At 35.2% G+C, this 21381-nt stretch overlaps 1 protein-coding gene across 15 annotated transcripts in view; it reads left to right on the forward strand.

Moving 5' to 3' along the window:
- LOC134537843 (enoyl-CoA delta isomerase 1, mitochondrial-like) overlaps positions 1-21381 on the forward strand; it is a 25635-nt gene continuing 4254 nt past the window's right edge. Inside the window, exons 1-5 of one of the 15 annotated variants that reach the window (XM_063378712.1) lie at positions 1-303; positions 15717-15860; positions 17093-17217; positions 17576-17722; positions 18394-18512. In XM_063378712.1, coding sequence (XP_063234782.1) covers positions 15734-15860; positions 17093-17217; positions 17576-17722; positions 18394-18512 — 518 coding nt within the window. In that variant the 5' untranslated portion in view covers positions 1-303; positions 15717-15733. The other 14 variants (XM_063378744.1, XM_063378777.1, XM_063378768.1 and 11 more) reach the window with 14 other exon arrangements.

Raw genomic sequence — 21381 nt, forward strand, 5'->3', positions numbered from 1 at the left:
CGTATGCATAGCCTACTTTAGCAAAATATCTCCAGAGTGACGTCACAAATTGCTAGCCAGTGAAAGAGAAAGGTGCGCAAAAGGATACATATATAACTTCACGATGATTCACCCGTTATGTTCACAGTTGACAGAACAGAAGAACGAATGAATATCAAGCAATGATTTGTGTAACATTTTCTTAAGTGTTATGAGTACGTAATAAATATTCTCGCAGAAACTGTATGGTGTTATGTAGGCTGAAGTATCTATTTATTCGATTTTTTATTTATTAGAAAACAATTTGATCCGATTTACGCATAGGTAGTTGAGAAGTGTAATTAGGATAAGAAATTTTAAGCTCAATATTGTGCTAAAACAGATTAAGATAAATTGTAATTGGAACCGAATTAGGGGTTCATATGTAAAAATACAAATGTTTGTTAAGTGACACAATATTTCTGTAAACCTTTGTGTTCTGTACCATTACAAGAAGGAACAACCATATTTCTATACATCTGAGAATAATAACAGTAGTATTACAGAATTATTTTTATTTGGTTTCATATAGAACTTCTATAAGCACTCGAACTATGGTCAATGGACTGGGAATGTTGCGTTTAATGCCGATTATAATTTGTTGTGTTTGTTGCCAGCCAAACTTGTTTAACTATATGATAGAACCTTACACTTAGTACGTGTGGTTTCCAAGTGATGTTATGTTCTCTGGATTATGTAATTACAGTTTCCCTTATACGAATGTACCGAACAAATATAAAGTGTTGTGGTGTATACCACCATTGAAATATAAGAAACCTCTTAGTTAACACTAGGAAAATAACAAATGCAAGTGACAAGTAGCTCATTTGACATTGAACAAGAGGATCGTTCCAAAGAGAGGTTGCACCCTCCTTCCTGAGCGAGCCTTTTGTGACGTTGCAAGTTGTTTCTTGTTTCATTACAAAGAAAAATTGAAAAAGTAAGCCATAAATTGCACCATTTTAAAACATATTTGCAACATTGCAAATAATTGCTTGAATATCTTTCACACTTGGGGTTGGCTAATGACTAAATTTCGAATAAAATTTTCTATTTACTCATTGATATAACGTTGCGTTAACCATGCAAGCACATTTGTTGAAATGCAGCATGTACTTTGTATGGTGTACAATTAACAGTATCTTTCATGTACTTTATTTTAATAATTCTTGGGAATTTTTTTTCCAGAACTAATTGATATGTTCTCGCCCCTTAAATACAGGTAACGAGATGCTGGCCCGTTACCATCACATGCAAGGTCTCAATAGTATATAAACAACATTATTCTAATGTATTGTTATTGTGGTGACTAGCGAATGAATGCAGCAGATTCCAACTCTTCAGAATTGTTTCCAGTAGACGCAGCGTCGCACTGCGTGGCTGCGACTGGTTGATAATCGCTGGCTCCTCTGTGACATTGTGGGCATTGGTGAATCAAGCTTGTCGTGAATGTCAGTGCGCTTGCAAACTGACTCCCCTGCTGCAGCTCATACACCGGTCGTCACTGGATTCTGATGTACTTTGTAATAATTAAGATAGTTTCTGAACCAGAACAGTTGATAAGCTACGGTCCTGAATCAAAAAAGGTAAATTTAAAATGTGTCGTAACTTTATCTTTGAGCCTCATTTAGAAAATGTTAACATACTCACCTTTCATTGTTAGGTACATATTTTTTTACACAATCCCGCATAACCCTGCAAGTTATAAAAATTCTTCCAATGTATGAATTTCCCAATTACATACATATTGATAATGCCGAATGTGGACTTTATATATATACACACATGCATACTTACACATATATGTATAATAATTGAAAGAAAATGTTTGCTTCAATGTCTCCCCTATAAATAATAAATGAATTACCTATATGATTAAATATCCGTGTTCTTAGTGGATATAACTAGGAAAATCTGCATAATTTGTATGTATTTTGGTAGTTATTAAAAAAGTACAATTAAACTTACAATATTATGAATTGTCATACCTCTAATGTTAAATTTTACTCTTGTACAGATAGCACACTGTATCTAAGTAACATAATTAAGATGTCACAGATATAATAATTAATACTTACTAATTTTATTCGACAATGTGTTTCCGATTCATTTGACTTCTTGCAAATGGGTTATAAATTAAGTATAACTCCAGAGACGTACCAAATTAGGTTACCTTGAGAAACTCATGACGTCAGCGTGTATGGTTTATGTGTTAGGGAAAATTTATTCAAATACTGTGTATTAAAAAAGTGCATGACATGGTATATTATTGTTTTATTTTGAAACAATTAACCCCAATTATTGCGAACACCATGGTAATATGCTTAAAAAATGTGTGAACTCTGGAGTGTATGAGAAGTTATTTCCAGGCCGGCCGTCGAATCATCCGGTTTTAGGATCGAGTATAAATGACAGAACTTCGACTATCATCCCTTTTCTACGTGTGTCTAAAGCCAGCCAGGAGCGTGGAGAAATCCCCCTGAAAAGCCTGACTCGAATGACAATTGAAATGTTTTCCTAACTTAAATTAAACTAAGCTAAAGTGTGTGGGAAAGGGGCCAGTTTAAGGTAGGACCTAGGCGTGTCTCAGGGCAAACCCTATACACTAGAATAAATACCAATTATTTAAGTTAAATACAAAGCGTCATATCTTGCGTTTAGGACCTTGTAGTTGGATTTTTATATTTCAGTTTTAAACGGAGAAATAAAATGGTTTTTTCAGGTCCTGAAATGGGCGGGTGAAGCTATTGCCTGCAAGGAAAACAGGGCACGCGATCTTGTTGCTGTCCGTCGGCATTAAAAGTGTCGGCCCAGACAAAAATTCTGAAAAGTATATTTTGTTAGGAAAAATTACAGCTTTCATTTGGTACATGGCTGATATTCGGCCAATACTTGGTATGAGTCCTGGAGTCGTTTTTATAAAATGCAAGTTTTTGAAATATGTACCTTCTTTGACCTTATATATTTTAAAGAATACTATTAATAAATACTATTTTTTTAGTTAAATACAAAGCGTCATATCTTGCGTTTAGGACCTTGTAGTTGGATTTTTATATTTCAGTTTTAAACGGAGAAATAAAATGGTTTTTTTAGGTCCTGTAATGGGCGGGTAAAGCTATTGCCTGCAAGGAAAACAGGGCACGCAATCTTGTTGCTGTCCGTCGGCATTAAAAGTGTCGGCCCAGACAAAAATTCTGAAAAGTATATTTAGTTAAGAAACGTTACAGCTTTCATTTGGTACATGGTTGATATTCGGCCAATACTTGGTATGAGTCCTGGAGTCGTTTTAATATAATGCACGTTTTTGAAATATGTATATTTTTTGACCTTATTTAATTTAAAGAATACTATTAATAAATAATATTTATTTAGTTAAATACAAAGCGTCATATCTTGCGTTTAGGACCTTGTAGTTGGATTTTTATATTTCAGTTTTAATCGAAGAAATAAAATGGTTTTTTCAGGGCCTGTAATGGGCGGGTAAATCTATTGCCTACAAGGAAAACTGGGCGCGCGATCTTGTTGCTGTCCGTCGGCATTAAAAGTGTCGGCCCAGACAAAAATTATGATTAGTATATTTTGTTAAGAAATGTTACAGCTTTCATTTGGTACATGGCTTATGTTCGGCCAATACTTGGTATGATTCCTGGAGTAATTTTTATAAAATGCAAGTTTTTTAAATATGTACCTTTTTTGACCTTATATAATTTTTAGAATACTATTAATAAATATTCTTTTTTTAGTTTAATACAAAGCGTCATGTCTTGCGTTTAGGACCTTGTAGTTGTATTTTTATATTTCAGTTTTAAACGGAGAAATAAAATGGTTTTTTCAGGGCCTGTAATGGGCGGGTAAATCTATTGCCTGCAAAGAAAACTGGGCGCGCGATCTCGTTGCTGTCCGTCGGCATTAAAAATGTCGGCCCAGACAAAAATTATGATTAGTATATTTTGTTAAGAAATGTTACAGCTTTCATTTGGTACATGGCTGATATTCGGCCAATACTTGGTATGAGTCCTGGAGTCGTTTTTATAAAATGCAAGATTTTGAAATATGTACCTTCTTGACCTTATATAATTTAAGGAATACTATTAATCAATACAATTTTTTTAGTTAATTACAAAGCATCATATCTTGCGTTTAGGACCTTGTAGTTGGATTTTCATATTTCAGTTTTAAACTGAGAAATAAAATGGTTTTATCAGGTCCTGTAATGGGCGGGTGAAGCTATTGCCTGCAAGTAAAACAGGGCGCGAGATCTTGTTGCTGTCCGTCGGCATTAAAAGTGTCGGCCCAGACAAAAATTCTGAAAAGTATATTTTGTTAAGAAATGTTACAGCTTTCATTTGGTACATGGCTGATGTTCGGCCAATACTTGGTATGAGTCCTGGAGTCGTTTAAATATAATGCATGTTTTTGAAATATGTACTTTTTTTGAATTTAAATAATTTAAAGAATACTATTAATAAATACTATTTTTTTTGTTAAATACAAAGCGTCATATCTTGCGTTTAGGACCTTGCAGTTGGATTTTTGTATTAACTGAGAAATAAAATTGTTTTTTTAGGTCCTGTAATGGCCGGGTGAAGCTATTGCCTGCAAGGAAAACAGGGCGCGCGATCTTGTTGCTGTCCGTCGGCATTAAAAGTGTCGGCCCAGACATAAATTCTGAAAAAAATATTTTGTTAAGAAATGTTACAGGTTTCATGTGGTACATGGCTGATGTTCGGCCAGTACTTGGTATGAGTCCTGGAGTCGTTTATATAAAATGCAAGTTTTTGAAATATGTACCTTTTTTGACCTTATATAATTTATAGAATACTATTAATAAATATTCTTTTTTTTAGTTTAATACAAAGCGTCATATCTTGCGTTTAGGACCTTGTAGTTGGATTTCAGTTTTAAACGGAGAAATAAAATGGTTTTTTCAGGTCCTGTAATGGGCGGGTGAAGCTATTGCTAGCAAGGAAAACAGGGCGCGCGATCTTGTTGCTGTCCGTCGGCATTAAAAGTGTCGGCCCAGACAAAAATTCTGAACAGTATATTTTGTTAAGAAACGTTACAGCTTTCATTTGGTACATGGCTGATATTCGGCCAATACTTGGTATGAGTCCTGGAGTCGTTTTAATATAATGCACGTGTTTGAAATATGTATATTTTTTGACCTTATTTAATTTAAAGAATACTATTAATAAATAATATTTATTTAGTTAAATACAAAGCGTCATATCTTGCGTTTAGGACCTTGCAGTTGGATTTTTATATTTCAGTTTTAATCGAAGAAATAAAATGGTTTTTTCAGGGCCTGTAATGGGCGGGTAAATCTATTGCCTACAAGGAAAACTGGGCGCGCGATCTTGTTGCTGTCCGTCGGCATTAAAAGTGTCGGCCCAGACAAAAATTATGATTAGTATATTTTGTTAAGAAATGTTACAGGTTTTATTTGGTACATGGCTGATATTCGGCCAATACTTGGTATGAGTCCTGGAGTCGTTTTTATAAAATGCAAGTTTTTGAAATATGTACCTTTTTTGACCTTATATAATTTAAAGAATACTATTAAATAATACAATTTTTTTAGTTAAATACAAACCGTCATATCTTGCGTTTAAGACCTTGTAGTTGTATTTTTATATTTCATTTTTTAACGGAGAAATAAAATGGTTTTTTCAGGTCCTGTAATGGGCGGGCGAAGCTATTGCCTGCAAGGAAAACAGGGCGCGCGATCTTGTTGCTGTCCGTCGGCATTAAAAGTGTCGGCCCAGAATAAAATTCTGAAAAGTATAATTTGTTAAGAAATGTTACAGCTTTCATTTGGTACATTCCTGATGTTCGGCCAATACTTGGTATGAGTCCTGGAGTCGTTTTTATAAAATGCAAGTTTTTGAAATATGTACCTTCTTTGACCTTAAATAATTTAAAGAATACTATTAATAAATAATATTTATTTAGTTAAATACAAAGCGTCATATCTTGCGTTTAGGACCTTGTAGTTGGATTTTTATATTTCACTTTTAAACGGAGAAATAAAATGGTTTTTTCAGGGCCTGTAATGGGCGGGTAAATCTATTGGCTGCAAGGAAAACTGGGCGCGCGATCTTGTTGCTGTCCGTCGGCATCAAATTTGTCGGCCCAGACAAAAATTCTGAAATGTATATTTTGTTAAGAAATGTTACAGTTTTCATTTGGTACATGGCTTATGTTCGGCCAATACTTGGTATGAGTCCTGGAGTCGTTTTTATAAAATGCAAGTTTTTTAAATATTACCTTTTTTGACCTTATATAATTTTTAGAATACTATCAATAAATATTCTTTTTTTAGTTTAATACAAAGCGTCATGTCTTGCGTTTAGGACCTTGTAGTTGTATTTTTATATTTCAGTTTTAAACGGAGAAATAAAATGGTTTTTTCAGGGCCTGTAATGGGCGGGTAAATCTATTGCCTGCAAAGAAAACTGGGCGCGCGATCTTGTTGCTTTCCGTCGGCATTAAAAGTGTCGGCCCAGAATAAAATTCTGAAAAGTATAATTTGTTAAGAAATGTTACAGCTTTCATTTGGTACATGCCTGATGTTCGGCCAATACTTGGTATGAGTCCTGGAGTCGTTTTTATAAAATGCAAGTTTTTGAAATATGTACCTTCTTTGACCTTAAATAATTTAAAGAATACTATTAATAAATAATATTTATTTAGTTAAATACAAAGCGTCATATCTTGCGTTTAGGACCTTGTAGTTGGATTTTTATATTTCAGTTTTAAACGGAGAAATAAAATGGTTTTTTCAGGGCCTGTAATGGGCGGGTAAATCTATTGGCTGCAAGGAAAACTGGGCGCGCGATCTTGTTGCTGACCGTCGGCATTAAATGTGTCGGCCCAGAATAAAATTCTGAAAAGTATATTTAGTTAAGAAACGTTACAGCTTTCATTTGGTACATGGTTGATATTCGGCCAATACTTGGTATGAGTCCTGGAGTCGTTTTTATAAAATGCAAGTTTTTGAAATATGTACCTTTTTTGACCTTATATAATTTAAAGAATACTATTAAATAATACAATTTTTTTAGTTAAATACAAACCGTCATATCTTGCGTTTAAGACCTTGTAGTTGTATTTTTATATTTCAGTTTTAAACGGAGAAATAAAATGGTTTTTTCAGGGCCTGTAATGGGCGGGTAAATCTATTGGCTGCAAGGAAAACTGGGCGCACGATCTTGTTGCTGACCGTCGGCATTAAATGTGTCGGCCCAGAATAAAATTCTGAAAAGTCTATTTTGTTAAGAAATGTTACAGCTTTCATTTGGTACATGACTGATGTTCGGCCAATACTTGGTATGAGTCCTGGAGTCGTTTTAATATAATGCACGTTTTTGAAATATGTATATTTTTTGACCTTATTTAATTTAAAGAATACTATTAATAAATACTATTTTTTTTAGTTAAATACAAAGCGTCATATCTTGCGTTTAGGACCTTGTAGTTGGATTTTTATACTTCAGTTTTAATCGAAGAAATAAAATGGTTTTTTCAGGGCCTGTAATGGGCGGGTAAATCTATTGCCTACAAGGAAAACTGGGCGCGCGATCTTGTTGCTGTCCGTCGGCATTAAAAGTGTCGGCCCGGACAAAAATTATGATTAGTATATTTTGTTAAGAAATGTTACAGTTTTCATTTGGTACATGGCTTATGTTCGGCCAATACTTGGTATGAGTCCTGGAGTCGTTTTTATAAAATGCAAGTTTTTTAAATATGTACCTTTTTTGACCTTATATAATTTTTAGAATACTATTAATAAATATTCTTTTTTTAGTTTAATACAAAGCGTCATGTCTTGCGTTTAGGACCTTGTAGTTGTATTTTTATATTTCAGTTTTAAACGGAGAAATAAAATGGTTTTTTCAGGGCCTGTAATGGGCGGGTAAATCTATTGCCTGCAAAGAAAACTGGGCGCGCGATCTTGTTGCTGTCCGTCGGCATTAAAAGTGTCGGCCCAGACAAAAATTATGATTAGTATATTTTGTTAAGAAATGTTACAGCTTTCATTTGGTACATGGCTGATGTTCGGCCAATACTTGGTATGAGTCCTGGAGTCGTTTTAATATAATGCAAGTTTTTGAAATATGTACTTTATTTGAATTTAAATAATTTAAAGAATACTATTAATAAATACTATTTTTTTTGTTAAATACAAAGCGTCATATCTTGCGTTTAGGACCTTGTAGTTGGATTTTTATATTTCAGTTTTAAACTGAGAAATAAAATGGTTTTTTCAGGTCCTTTAATGGGCGGGTGAAGCTATTGCCTGCAAGTAAAACAGGGCGCGAGATCTTGTTGCTGTCCGTCGGCATTAAAAGTGTCGGCCCAGACAAAAATTCTGAAAAGTATATTTTGTTAAGAAATGTTACAGCTTTCATTTGGTACATGGCTGATGTTCGGCCAATACTTGGTATGAGTCCTGGAGTCGTTTTAATATAATGCAAGTTTTTGAAATATGTACTTTATTTGAATTTAAATAATTTAAAGAATACTATTAATAAATACTATTTTTTTTGTTAAATACAAAACGTCATATCTTGCGTTTAGGACCTTGTAGTTGGATTTTTATATTTCAGTTTTAAACTGAGAAATAAAATGGTTTTTTCAGGTCCTTTAATGGGCGGGTGAAGCTATTGCCTGCAAGTAAAACAGGGCGCGAGATCTTGTTGCTGTCCGTCGGCATTAAAAGTGTCGGCCCAGACAAAAATTCTGAAAAGTATATTTTGTTAAGAAATGTTACAGCTTTCATTTGGTACATGGCTGATGTTCGGCCAATACTTGGTATGAGTCCTGGAGTCGTTTTAATATAATGCAAGTTTTTGAAATATGTACTTTATTTGAATTTAAATAATTTAAAGAATACTATTAATAAATACTATTTTTTTTGTTAAATACAAAACGTCATATTTTGCGTTTAGGACCTTGTAGTTGGATTTTTATATTTCAGTTTTAAACTGAGAAATAAAATGGTTTTTTCAGGTCCTTTAATGGGCGGGTGAAGCTATTGCCTGCAAGTAAAACAGGGCGCGAGATCTTGTTGCTGTCCGTCGGCATTAAAAGTGTCGGCCCAGACAAAAATTCTGAAAAGTATATTTTGTTAAGAAATGTTACAGCTTTCATTTGGTACATGGCTGATGTTCGGCCAATACTTAGTATGAGTCCTGGAGTCGTTCTAATATAATGCAAGTTTTTGAAATATGTACTTTTTTTGAATTTAAATAATTTTAAGAATACTATTAATAAATACTATTTTTTTGTTAAATACAAAGCGTCATATCTTGGGTTTATGACTTTGTAGTTAGATTTATATATTTCAGTTTTAAATGGAGAAATAAAATGGTTTTTTTCAGGGCCTGTATTGGGCGGGTAAATCTATTGCCTGCAAGGAAAACTGGGCGCGCGATCCTGTTGCTGTCCGTCGGCATTAAAAGTGTCGGCCCAGACAAAAATTCTGAAAACTATTATTTGTTAAGAAATGTTACAGCGTTTATTTGGTACATGGCTGATATTCGGCCAATACTTGGTATGAGTCCTGGAGTTGTTATAATATAATACCATATTTTGAAATATATATCATATTTGACTTTTAAATAATTTTAACATTACGTATAAAAATTCACTTTTTTTTAATATTATTAACTAGCCTTACGTTTTGCCTTTATGACTTCGTAGTTGTATTTTGGCTTACATTTTGTCTATTTAATGTTTGGGTAAATGTTTTTGAAACGCGAAAACTGTCATGGCCGCAATGTATGTGTGTGTCTGTTGTTGTTGCTGTCCAAATGCATAATTTTGACTCCGGTGTCTTGTAAACGTTGCTGATAAAGAAAGTTGATCAGCTGTACTTTTGTGAAAATATATTGTAAGAAAGAAAGCAAGTATAAGAAAAGTTTGTATTTATATTGTCTTATAAGAGTTAAATTCAAATTACATGTGTATAACACATTAATATATTATTCGTTTTGTGAGAAAAACATTTGTCTAAAAAATAATGTAAAGTATACTGTAAGTACATATGACTTTAACACATGTAAAAAAAATTGTTTACATTTTATAAATAAAACCTGTAATGTTAATCTGAACAAAATTAGCTTGTTGGACCATTGTTATAGTAGAGTGCCTATTGCAGCTGATATTCTAGACCTTATCAAAAGTGGCAATGTGTCCGGATTGGAAGATCTGAGTGACAATGAGCATGATTGTTCAAACGATAATGGAAACTATACTTCTTCCATAGCCGGTGTAAATTTTGTCGACGAAGTTGTTCTCAATGATGAAGTTATTCAAGTTTTTAATGAAGATGACGATGCCCAAGAGGAAGAATCTGATGCACTGGTAGCAGAAAACGATGTCACGACCGCTTAAAGCGTGATACGTTGGACGAAACAAATGTTCGCCTGTAGGCCAGTACCAGAATGGACATTTCCAGAGCCCCCAGCAATTGACTTACTTCCCACAACGGTGCACATTTTTCAGAAGTATGTTCCTATTACTTTGCTCGAGGAGGCCTGCAACTTCACTAATTTGTATGCTTTGCAGCAGAACAAACATTTTCGTGACAGCTCAGTCCATGAATTGGAAACTGTTATTGCATTACATATTGCAATGGGGTCGTTGAAGTTACCACGAGTGGAATTGTATTGGAAACCATCCATCAATATTGGGCTGTTCACTGACTCAGGTATGACCAGAAAACGTTTCTTCCAAGTCTGAAACAATTTGCACTTTGTAGGCAATTTGCAGCCAGAGGTACAGCAGGGTGGTGCAAAGGATGTTTTTTACAAAGTTCGTCCTTTGTACTACAGTGTTCTGCGAAGATGTAGAGAGCTTCAAATGGAAAGGGGCGTGGCCATAGATGAGCAGATGATCCCCTTTACAGGAAAGATGTCGGTGAAACAGTTCGTAAAGGGGAAACCATCACCTTGGGGCATAAAAACTTTGTGCTGTGTGGGAAATCCGGAATGGCATACAATTTTATTTTGTACCAGGGTAAAAACACTGAGTTGAACCAAGAAGAACAGAAGAAGTATGGGTTAGGGGCTGCAGTTGTGTTAAAACTGTCGGAACATTTAAAAGAAGGACAGTGCTTATATTTTGACAATTATTATTCGTCATACCCCTTGCTACAGATTTTGAAGAGTAGGGTCATTTTTTCAGTGTGCACAGCTCGGTCAAACCGGTTTGCAAACCCTCCTCTCACTGATGACAAACAACTGAAAAAAGAAAAGAAAGATAGAGGATATTCAGAAGAAGTCGTGAGCGAGGATGGCGATGTTGTGCTCACTAAATGGCTTGATAACCGCACAGTGACTTTTGCATCCAACTTTGTTGGGATTGGGGAGCCAGACATGGTCAAGAGATGGGACAACAGTAAAAAGTGCTTTGTACAAGTTGAAAGACCTGAGGTGACATGCCTCTACAATTCTGCCATGGGTGGGGTCGATTTATAAGTCTATATCGATAGAATAACTGTGCGTTCTCCAAAATGGACACTGAGGCCCATATTCCATGCCATCGACATGGCTGTCACAAATTCATGGCTGGAATACAAGGAATTGTGTGACAAGCTTAACGTGCCAAAGAAAGATAGTCTAGATTCACTGTATTTCCGACTTCAGCTAGCAGAAGAGCTGATCAAAGTTGGTAAAACAGTCAAAACCAAGAAACGAGGAAGACCCGCTCTTGGAGGTGATTCCAGTTGCACAAGCCCATATGATCGCAGATGAGTTTAATGTTTGGCCTCTGTAAATAATATTAGCCAGCCAATCAAGGTTGTTAACATTTTTTTTTGTTACAAATAAATTTAATTGGAAAAGCAATGTTTAAATTAAATTAGTACTTTTGTAAATTTTGTTTATTTACTTTAAGATTCTAACTTTGTTTCGTGGTTACGATCGATATGTATATTTATTTGTAAAATAATTATTATAAACGGTTTTCTTGTTTAATTTATTATCAATCATATATTATAGTTATAAGGATTTTACAAGTATTTAGTTGTTTAAATTTTATATTAAATATAGGCTACAATTTTTTTTTTCTTTCACAATGTCGATGTTATTTTAATTCTGAATTCGCATAAACACAGATCCCATTCCTTGATCAGTCCTCCAAGTCTCCAATCATATGTCCGAAATTCTCCGCTCTCTCGTGTAACTTCGACGTCGTAATAGATAAAAAGATAGATTTCACAGTATAGCTCTAGGTAGGTTGTTATTTCACACATTTTCATAATTTCAAAGTACTTAAAATGATGTTGCTCTGACATAACCAACTTTTAGTTTAAGTGCCCTTCGGGCAATTCATGTCTCAGATTATTTAAAAAATATAAACATATCCGTTTGAAGAAAAAAAAGGAAGTTTTTTATTTTCAAGAATTTTTTTAATACAACAATTTACATAACCTACATTCAATTTTAATTTTAGAGGGAAAAAAATCAAAAAAAAGTTCTATGACCGCAGATTATTTGGACTTTAGAGTTCTGACTCGGGGTCAATGATCATTTAGCCTTTGAAAGAAAAATAGACGTTGTGTGTCAACACACTGAACTTACCCAAGAATAAGTTTTGTTTTAGCAGTTTGAGACCTGAACTATCTAGCATTCAGCAGTTTTTTGGTATGGTTTTTATAATCTGTAATTTCGTTAACAGGTACTACACAGAAATTGATATACATTAGACCTTATCAAGGTACGTGAATTGTTTATTACATAACTTTTTCTTGAGGGTCGTATTTAAATTTAACTGTGTTCGATTCCCGGCGATGTCGAGCCCGTATTTTCCGTAATTAGGAAAAGTTTAGGACGTTGCTGTAAGATAGAGGGTTTTCTCGGTGTGATCCTGTTTCTCCTACCCATGTAGGCCTTCAATGACCCTTTCTTATCTCATTAGCTCGGTTTTTTTTTACTTTCATTTAAACAGTACTTTATGAATAGACAGTGAATAAATGTAATTATACAGTGGATAAACATAATTAAATAGATATATGATATGTAAACAATAAATGATAATAAACAGTGATTACCTAATACATGCAACACATTATTGTTATAAGATACTAAACAGTCCAGTTTAACATAGGATTGTAGAATGATTAAGGGACAGAGCAAATTAAGCTATTTAGTGTCTTGTAATCATACAAATTGTTATTATTAGGTACTTATGTAGGTGTTTTTTTTGGCCATTAAAGTGTTTATGTTAATGCATATTGCAGTTACGATCTTATTCTTGAATACATTTCCCAGAGATGAGTAATTTATGTAGTTTTAAATACATCTAATTTAGTTATGGATCATAAGCACTGTTGGATTTTGTTAGAATTTTTTTAAAGCATTGTACATCAATAATTTAACCAGACATTTTAGATTTCACTGCTGCTTAGTCCAATTTGTTTTCCACTTTATTATAGGTATGTATTATTGACCTATTATTGTAGTGATCTGTTATTGAAGTGAATATTGTTAACAAAGTGTAAAAAAGTGGGAAATAAATTTTTATTATTATTATTATTATTGTTATTATTATAGTTATTTGACTTTTCACTATATTGTATTTGATTTTCTTGACTATTGAGAGGAGGTATGCAAGTTATAGCATATAAATCAATTGTTGGTGTCAAATTAGGTAAAGAATATAGTATTATGACTGCTCAATTTTGTAGAATTTCTAATGGTTTTAACCTGGTACTGCTATACTGTCCATATCACTGTGAACAAGCGAGAAATATTACTGTCTTCTGATAGATTCTGGTATTTTATGTCTAGTACATTTTAGCACACCAATTACTATACATCTATATGTTCAGTCCATGTTAGATGTTTGCCAATAGTCAATTCTAAAAAATTTACATGGTCTTTTTGATGAATTTCTATTGAGTAGGGGAGAGAGGCTTGTACCTTGGGACACTTTTTTTTTAAATATTTTTTGTGAGAAGCATTTTAGGAATTCAATAATGGTAGAAATGATAAAGTATTAGTAAAGACATTAGTTTTCAATTGCCATGAAGTATATTTTTGTAACACAAAACAATAATTCACAGTTAATTCATAAAAAATGTGCATTTGTCCCAAGGTACATGACGGTCATGTACCTTGGGACGGTATGTAATGTACCTTGTACAACATAAATAGCTGCCCAGTAAAGGCAACTTATTCAGTTTGGTTACCGCTAATGCATTTTAGACAACCTTGGAGATGATTGCACTACACCACAGAAATTATTTTACACTATAACCCTCAAAATGTTTACGGAAAATAACAAATTTGCTTTGCCTTGCTGTTGGTCAAACTCTGATGGGAGGAGACAGTTTACACACAATGTCTTCAGTGGTGACATCAAATACAGTATCACTGTTGTATACAATTTTATTCGTACCGAGCCGATATATAATTCTCTTGAGGAATTTAACTTGTACAAGATGGTCTTCCGTAGACACAATTTCCACAAAATAAAAATACTCTTTTTTTCTTCCTTACAACATGTGCCAAGGCAAAATTTCTACCATAAACTTCACAGGATCTTCTTTCATGATCATCTTCTAAGTCAGAGATCTTGCTGGTAGATTCATTACTTAGGAATGTAATTTTGTCCTCTGATGAAACTAGTCAACCAGCGAGCTCAAACTTTTATTAAAAAAATTACTTCCACTATACTAAAACAAGCAAACAACAATTATTACTATATCATTGCCACCAAAGACATGATTTCAAAATGCATGGCCATCTTGATCTACTCTTTGACTTCTTCAGCATTTAGATTACATTTCCAACCACCACTAGCTCTAACAGTCACTTGTCCCAAAGTACATGCCGTCCCAAGGTACAAGCCTCTCCCCTATACCTTAAGTATCTTGATAGAAATTGCAACCTTATTAGGTTTGCACATCATAAGTTAATATATTTTGTATTGGTTTCATTTAGGGCTATTTTATTTCTTGTAAGCCATAAGTCACTTATTTATATTGGGTTGCATTTATTCTAGCTTATGTTCAATGTTAGTGCCAGTAAGTTAGTGTCATCTGCATAGATAGTTATTTGGCCTTTAAACATACAGTTCAACAAACATTCAATATATACTAACGATAAAAGGGGGCCAGGAATTGAACCTTGCAGAACACCACATGGTATTGGCTCCTTTTGACTCCTTGTTTCTCCTGTGCTATTCTTTAAATAGCTACAAAACCAGTTGAGTGTTTTATCTCATATGCCTGAATATTCAAATTTCTTAAGTATTCTGTGGTCTACCAAACCAAAGGCTTTTTGTAAGCCTACTGATAAGCATTTAGGTGCATGCGGAGACCTTGCTTTCATTTATTAGTATTAATGAAATTACTTGATATTTTTGTAAAATGAACTTACTACAGCCTATTTCACATCCTGGTCATTCCAGTGCTGTTTTGTTGGTCATTTTAGTTTAGAAGTGCAGTCAATAAATCTATTTGTAAAAAGTCCATGCTATATACAGAATACAAAGCAATAGTTTGAAAACTTCTGAGTTGAATTTGAGAGAGTACATAACTTTTTCAGTTATCTCAATATTTAGAAAAAAATAAGTATGTAACTATGTAAATAAATGCAGAGGCACGTTTTGAGATGGCTGCTATTGTCGTGATGTGTGTGCTGCATGGAGAAGCAAGTTCAAAGGTATTTCTCGTGTGTTTCAAAAAGTGCGACACGCGTGAACCATGGCTCTGTCTGGTCGTATCTGGCCGCGCCTTGCTTCCGAGATGAGGCGTGTGTTGCCTCTAGCGGCTGCCAGGGACCTGTCGTCTGCTCAGAAGTTCCTAGATGTGGCTGTCAACGAGAAGACAGGTTAGCCTTAAGCCTGTTTTTCTGTACCATGAGTCTGTCATTTTCTAGCTGGCCAATGAGTGGCTAGCATTTGTTTTTTCATCTATTTATTTGGTACAGTTCAACTCCTGTAGCTGCAGGTTATCTAGATAGAGATTGCAGACCTGCCAACTCTCACGATTTTGGTGTGAGGCTCACGATTTTAAGGTCCATCTCAAGCCCTCACGCCAAAATAGTGTTTCCTCACGATTTTTTGGGGCCCCTAGATTTTGTTTGTAAAAGTTACAAAACAAGTTTTACGAAAGCTTACAGTAACGAGTCTCCATCAATACTCGAGTCACGTAAAGGAAGCAATTTTGCGTTTTGTAGCGTGTGCCGTGCTGATTTTTCTATCTCGCATAGTGGAAGAGGAGACATTGTGAAACATGTCGCTACAAAAAAACACAACTAACATGTGAAGTGTATTGCTTCCAATAAATAAATTAATTTTGCTGTGAACAGTAATAATAGTGTTACACAAGCATAATGTTATTTTACATCTTTTTTAGTTGCGGCCCTGCATGATCACTACACGACAGCGCTAAATTATGTTCAACTAAATTAAATCTGCAACCTATAATTTGTTGAAATAAATTTTGAAGCAGAGACCATGTAACATGCATCAGGTATGTCATTTAAATTTAAAGATTCTCATTTGTTGTTTTTTATATCTAAACTGTATTTATGGGCCTGGAAATTTTTATCGAGGACCTCGTGATTTTTTAAATTTGAATGTTGGCAGGTCTGAGATTGAACTAAAGTTTAACATTAAAGTGTAATGTTTGGTAGATGTTATGTCACTACTTATTAAGTCCAGAAATATTAACGGATAAAAACCATTAAAAACTAGAATATATAGATCTGAAAGTAATAATAAAAAAAAGTTTCCAGCTATTTTAAGTATTTCCCATCAATATTAAATTGCTGTAATTCAATAAATCACATGATATCTCTCAACATCAAACCCTACACAACGACTGAACATCTTATCACATGCATTCTCCATTTATGAATTTATTCTCTTCTTATTTGGTGCTGAAATAGATAGTAAAAAACACATTTTCTAAGGCCTGAATTGTATTTAAATCTTTAAATCTCAAAAGTGTTCAGGATGAAGGGATAAGTGTTTTGAGTTGCTACATGTGTGCACTCGCCAGACCACCGGACATGGCCTCATGCCTTGTGCGTGCGTGTTGCGACGGGTCTTGTCGCAGGGGTGTCGACGGTGACCATGCAGCGGCCGCCTGTAAACAGCCTGAACCTTGAGCTACTACAGGAGCTGGCTCGGACCCTGGACCGCCTGCGCAGCGACAACAGTCGCGGCATGATCCTCACCTCTGTGAGTGCCTCGCTCTTCCGCCTTCACGCCGTGTATTCCTCACAGAGAAGTCACCGTCCAGTGTAGGTTACAGAGGGTGTAATGTGGACTTTTAAGGCGCGGACTCGCACACAATGTCGAAAGTTACTTTTTTTGCTAATCGTCACGTATCAAATCATATAAAGTTACCAAAAGGTTAGTTAGGCTGGTTGTTCGCTAAGCGACAGTTCAAGTTTTCTATGAAGAAATATTTTTAATTTTGAGCTTTAGAAGTAGAGTTCTGTGCATTAATTAACTGTGGAAACACAGAAAATTAACTTCATGTGAGCGACTGTAACACTGATTAGTCGATGCTAAACGTTGGTGTAACTGTTCGCAGGCATCACAGACCATCTTCAGCGCGGGGCTAGACCTGTTTGAGATGTACAAGCCGGACCAGGAGCGCGTGAGGGCGTTCTGGACGGTGCTGCAGGACATGTGGCTCAGTCTGTACACAACGCCGTTTCCCACGGTCGCCGTCATCAACGTACGTCTCTCAGTCCCTCCCCTCCATGTCCTCGGTCTGGATTCACGTGCCTTCATCCTGCACCTTCGTTTCTAAAATTATATAGTTTTGTGTAATTCAAGAACTGTTTAAGGCTGTTGTTTTAAAAAAACAAACTTTTAATTGGTAGCTTAAAGCTTAATGTAATATCTGAGGTATTTTATATTTTGTTCATTATTATTGAGTCAACTGGGAAATAAAAGTGACTTTTTTTTAGAATAATCTCCTATTATGTTTAATGTTTAATTTTTTGCAAACATCCTTTTTATACTATTATTTAATTTATGTTAAAAGGTTATTGATCTTTCCAAAATTTTGATATATTTTTTGGAAAAAAAAAATTGGATTATGGAATTTAAAATTATTATTTGCATAATACAATTTATTGAGTTCTTATATTCAGCAAATTAAAGTCTTAAGGATCCAGCAGTGTGGTTATCAGCAATTTTTGTAAGAATAATCGAGATAGATTCTGAAAAATTTGGTATTACAAACTGTGCTGTGCACATTAGAAGTGTTTAAAATCTAAACACTTAATAAAAACTAGTAGTATTAAATGCTTGAAACAAAATTTTTTCAAGCAGCTTGATGTGCTTGTTTTATCGGTGGTGGCGTGTCGGTCCTGCGAGTTTGGCATGAGGGTATTGTTGCAGGGCCACAGCCCTGCAGGCGGCTGCCTGCTCGCCATGAGCTGTGAGTACCGCATCATGCTGGGGCCGCGGTTCACCATCGGTCTGAACGAGACCCAGCTGGGGCTGGTTGCCCCCAAGTGGTGAGTGCCTGCCCCTTCACGTGCTCACCGCCAGCACTTGAACTTGTGCACAGCCGACGTTATTTCTTCCTCGCTGATTACATTTGCTGGCGCTAGTTGTTTAATGCACTTAGTAACCAAATAATTGTTTTTGAATTATAAAAAAAATATTAGTTTTCACGTATTGGACAGGTAAATTGTTAGTTATCAGAAACTGTAACCTTGGTAATGAGCAAAGTCATGTGTTCTTGTGTTACAAATACACTTATATTATGAAACTCGGTGTCATTTAAATATTAGGCCATTACTAAGTTCTTCATTTCAATTTTCGAGTTTGTTCATTGATGAGATAGTTTTGAGCTGCGGTACAAGCCAGGTGCTAAAAAAAATGTAGCGATTTGAACTGTGCGTGCTGCATCGGCCTCCGGCACTCCGCTCCCCTCCTCCTTCTGCCTCCCTTCCCTCCTCTCCTAGTGGTTCTATGTCTACTCGTTCATCCCCCCCCCCCTAGTGGATTGGCGCATGCGTGCGCTGCGGCGCGATGTTATAAAAGGAGTTGTAAATTGGTCAGGAGCCTCTTTCTTTCTTGATTTTTGTCAGGCTCGGTTGTCAGCGTTGTAATTTACGAGCATGTAGTCGATTAGGTTCACTTAGAACTACGTGTGTGTGCGACCTCAGGGGAAAAATGTAAGTTGGTTTGAGTTGTCTGTGAGGTGGTGGCCCTTGCCTTAATGTAGTCATATATTTGTAAATTGGTTTGTCTAAATTCCCTTTCGGCCGTCACCTTAAAAATTATTCTGTTTGGATTAATGTTTAAACGTAACTTAACTGGAAACTTAGTATTTTTATTGGTAACTATCTTCTCCTGAGACGTCGTCGCACGTATTTGATCTTTTCTTAATAATGTAACAATTTTCTTTAAATGTAACTGCACTTTGCAGTAGTTTTGTCAATGTAACGCTTTTCCGTAATTGTAACTGCACCTTGCAGCAGTTTGTAAAAGTAAATAAGTTTGAACTGTAATGCATACTTGGCACTGCTTTTAACTCGCGTTAACGGCGCGTTGTATAATGGGAACGCTTACACGGTGTAGCCGGCTTACCCTTGAAGCCCGTTTTGTCTAGAATCCTTGTTTTTGATTATTGTATTTAACCTTGCCTAAATTTGTATTGACTTAACTTCATCAGTAACCTTATGTTATGTCTTTTGTTTGAATAAAATGTCTATGTACCTGATACCTTTTACCTTGCTTACCTAAACTGCTCCATTCACGTAACCCCAGTCCTTGCCAGGTTCTGGCCATCCATCCCAATGTTCCAAAGCTAGACAAGCTACTACAAAAAAATAGAGGAATCTGAGTCATAAATTTGACATAAGGACTTCTTTACAGCTGGTAGGGTAAGTTGAGGGTATGGGTATGACTCATCACAGCATAAAAAAAATTGTAACACTCAAGAGTCAAGAGTGAGGTCTTGTTGGCTGAAAGGGTGGGGGATTAAAGACTTTAGTTTAGAGTCGGAAAACAGTAGAACTGCAGGTGTTTCGTCACCATGTTTGTTACAATGTGAGGCTCCATTTGTACTTTGTTTAGTTTTATCGTTGAAGTGGTTTATTGAAGGGTGAAGTGCCGCTTCTAACACACATGGTAGCCATGCATTCGTTTTTGTTTTAATGCAGTAATTTTTATCTTTATTGCTCCTAGAAAGTATGTTTTATTTTTAGGGGTGAGCCGATCACCACATTTGCTGATCATGCCGATGCCCGAAATGTGGTACCGATCATGCCAATTTTTTTGACCGATTAGTGCTCTTTTAATTTGGTTGTAAAATATGCTCCAAATTACTTAAGTTAAATAATTTTACTTGAAACTACTCATACCTGAATACCCTAAAAAAATTGGTTACATATATTTATATGACAAATTTTTGATTTAGACACTGATTATTAGTTGTTCCCATAAACTAATATGGAAATCTATTAATCCCTTTAACAAAATCTATAACACACTGTTGACCAACTAATTATCGTCACACAATTCAAAAATGAATGTTTGTTTACATTTTTCCGCTTTTTGGCACGATTTAAAATGCTTTCTGCTTGATATTAAGACGCTGTTCCAACTATATGCCAGCGCCCCCGGCTGATGTGGTATGGCCACTCACGTAAGGCTGTTCCAAACATCGCCACCATTCGCCCAATCATCTGCTTGCTTTTGTATTTATCGGGTGTCGCTGTTCCAAGCTGACGTCAGTGCCCTGAGCGGTGTGCGTAGGCTTTTAAAACTTCGTCTGTTTGTCTTATCTATCCAAACATTATGCCGGATAGGAAAATAAACCCCGTATTTTTACGTATTTTTACAGTATATTTTTGAGTTTAACATTATAACGTGAGCGTTTGTAAGCTTTTGTTTGCTTTAGTGCATTTATGACATGTTCAGTGGCAGCCATGTTGCGGTGTTTGTTTACCAGTGACGAGAAAAGTCTTTTACCCAGTTCATATTTAAATTTCGCTTAAAAACACTGCGATTTCGTGTAAAAATGCTGTATTATGGCGATTTCACGTAAAAACTGTATTTTACGGTGATTTCGCGTTTATCGTTGTTTAATCGCGATCGCGAAAAGAACAGGCATGACTTATTAAATGGTTTGGTGTGCTTTTGTTTACTTTTTTTTAACAAACGTACTTTTCATGAATATGTTTATTTTTTAAGAATAACTTTACTTAATTTTTTTTTCTGCAGAAAAGATTAAAACACGTTGGTACTTAAAAATGTCAAGTAACAGTTCTGAAGCAAAAAATATGTCAGCGCTTTTGTGTTACATAGAGATTTTTTTTGTCTTTAGAAAGCGGTAATCGGCAAAAAGGATCGGCATGCATGAAGCCGATCATT

This window comes from Bacillus rossius, chromosome 1 (assembly GCF_032445375.1).
Source record: "Bacillus rossius redtenbacheri isolate Brsri chromosome 1, Brsri_v3, whole genome shotgun sequence".
Classification (NCBI taxonomy): Eukaryota; Metazoa; Arthropoda; class Insecta; order Phasmatodea; family Bacillidae; genus Bacillus; species Bacillus rossius.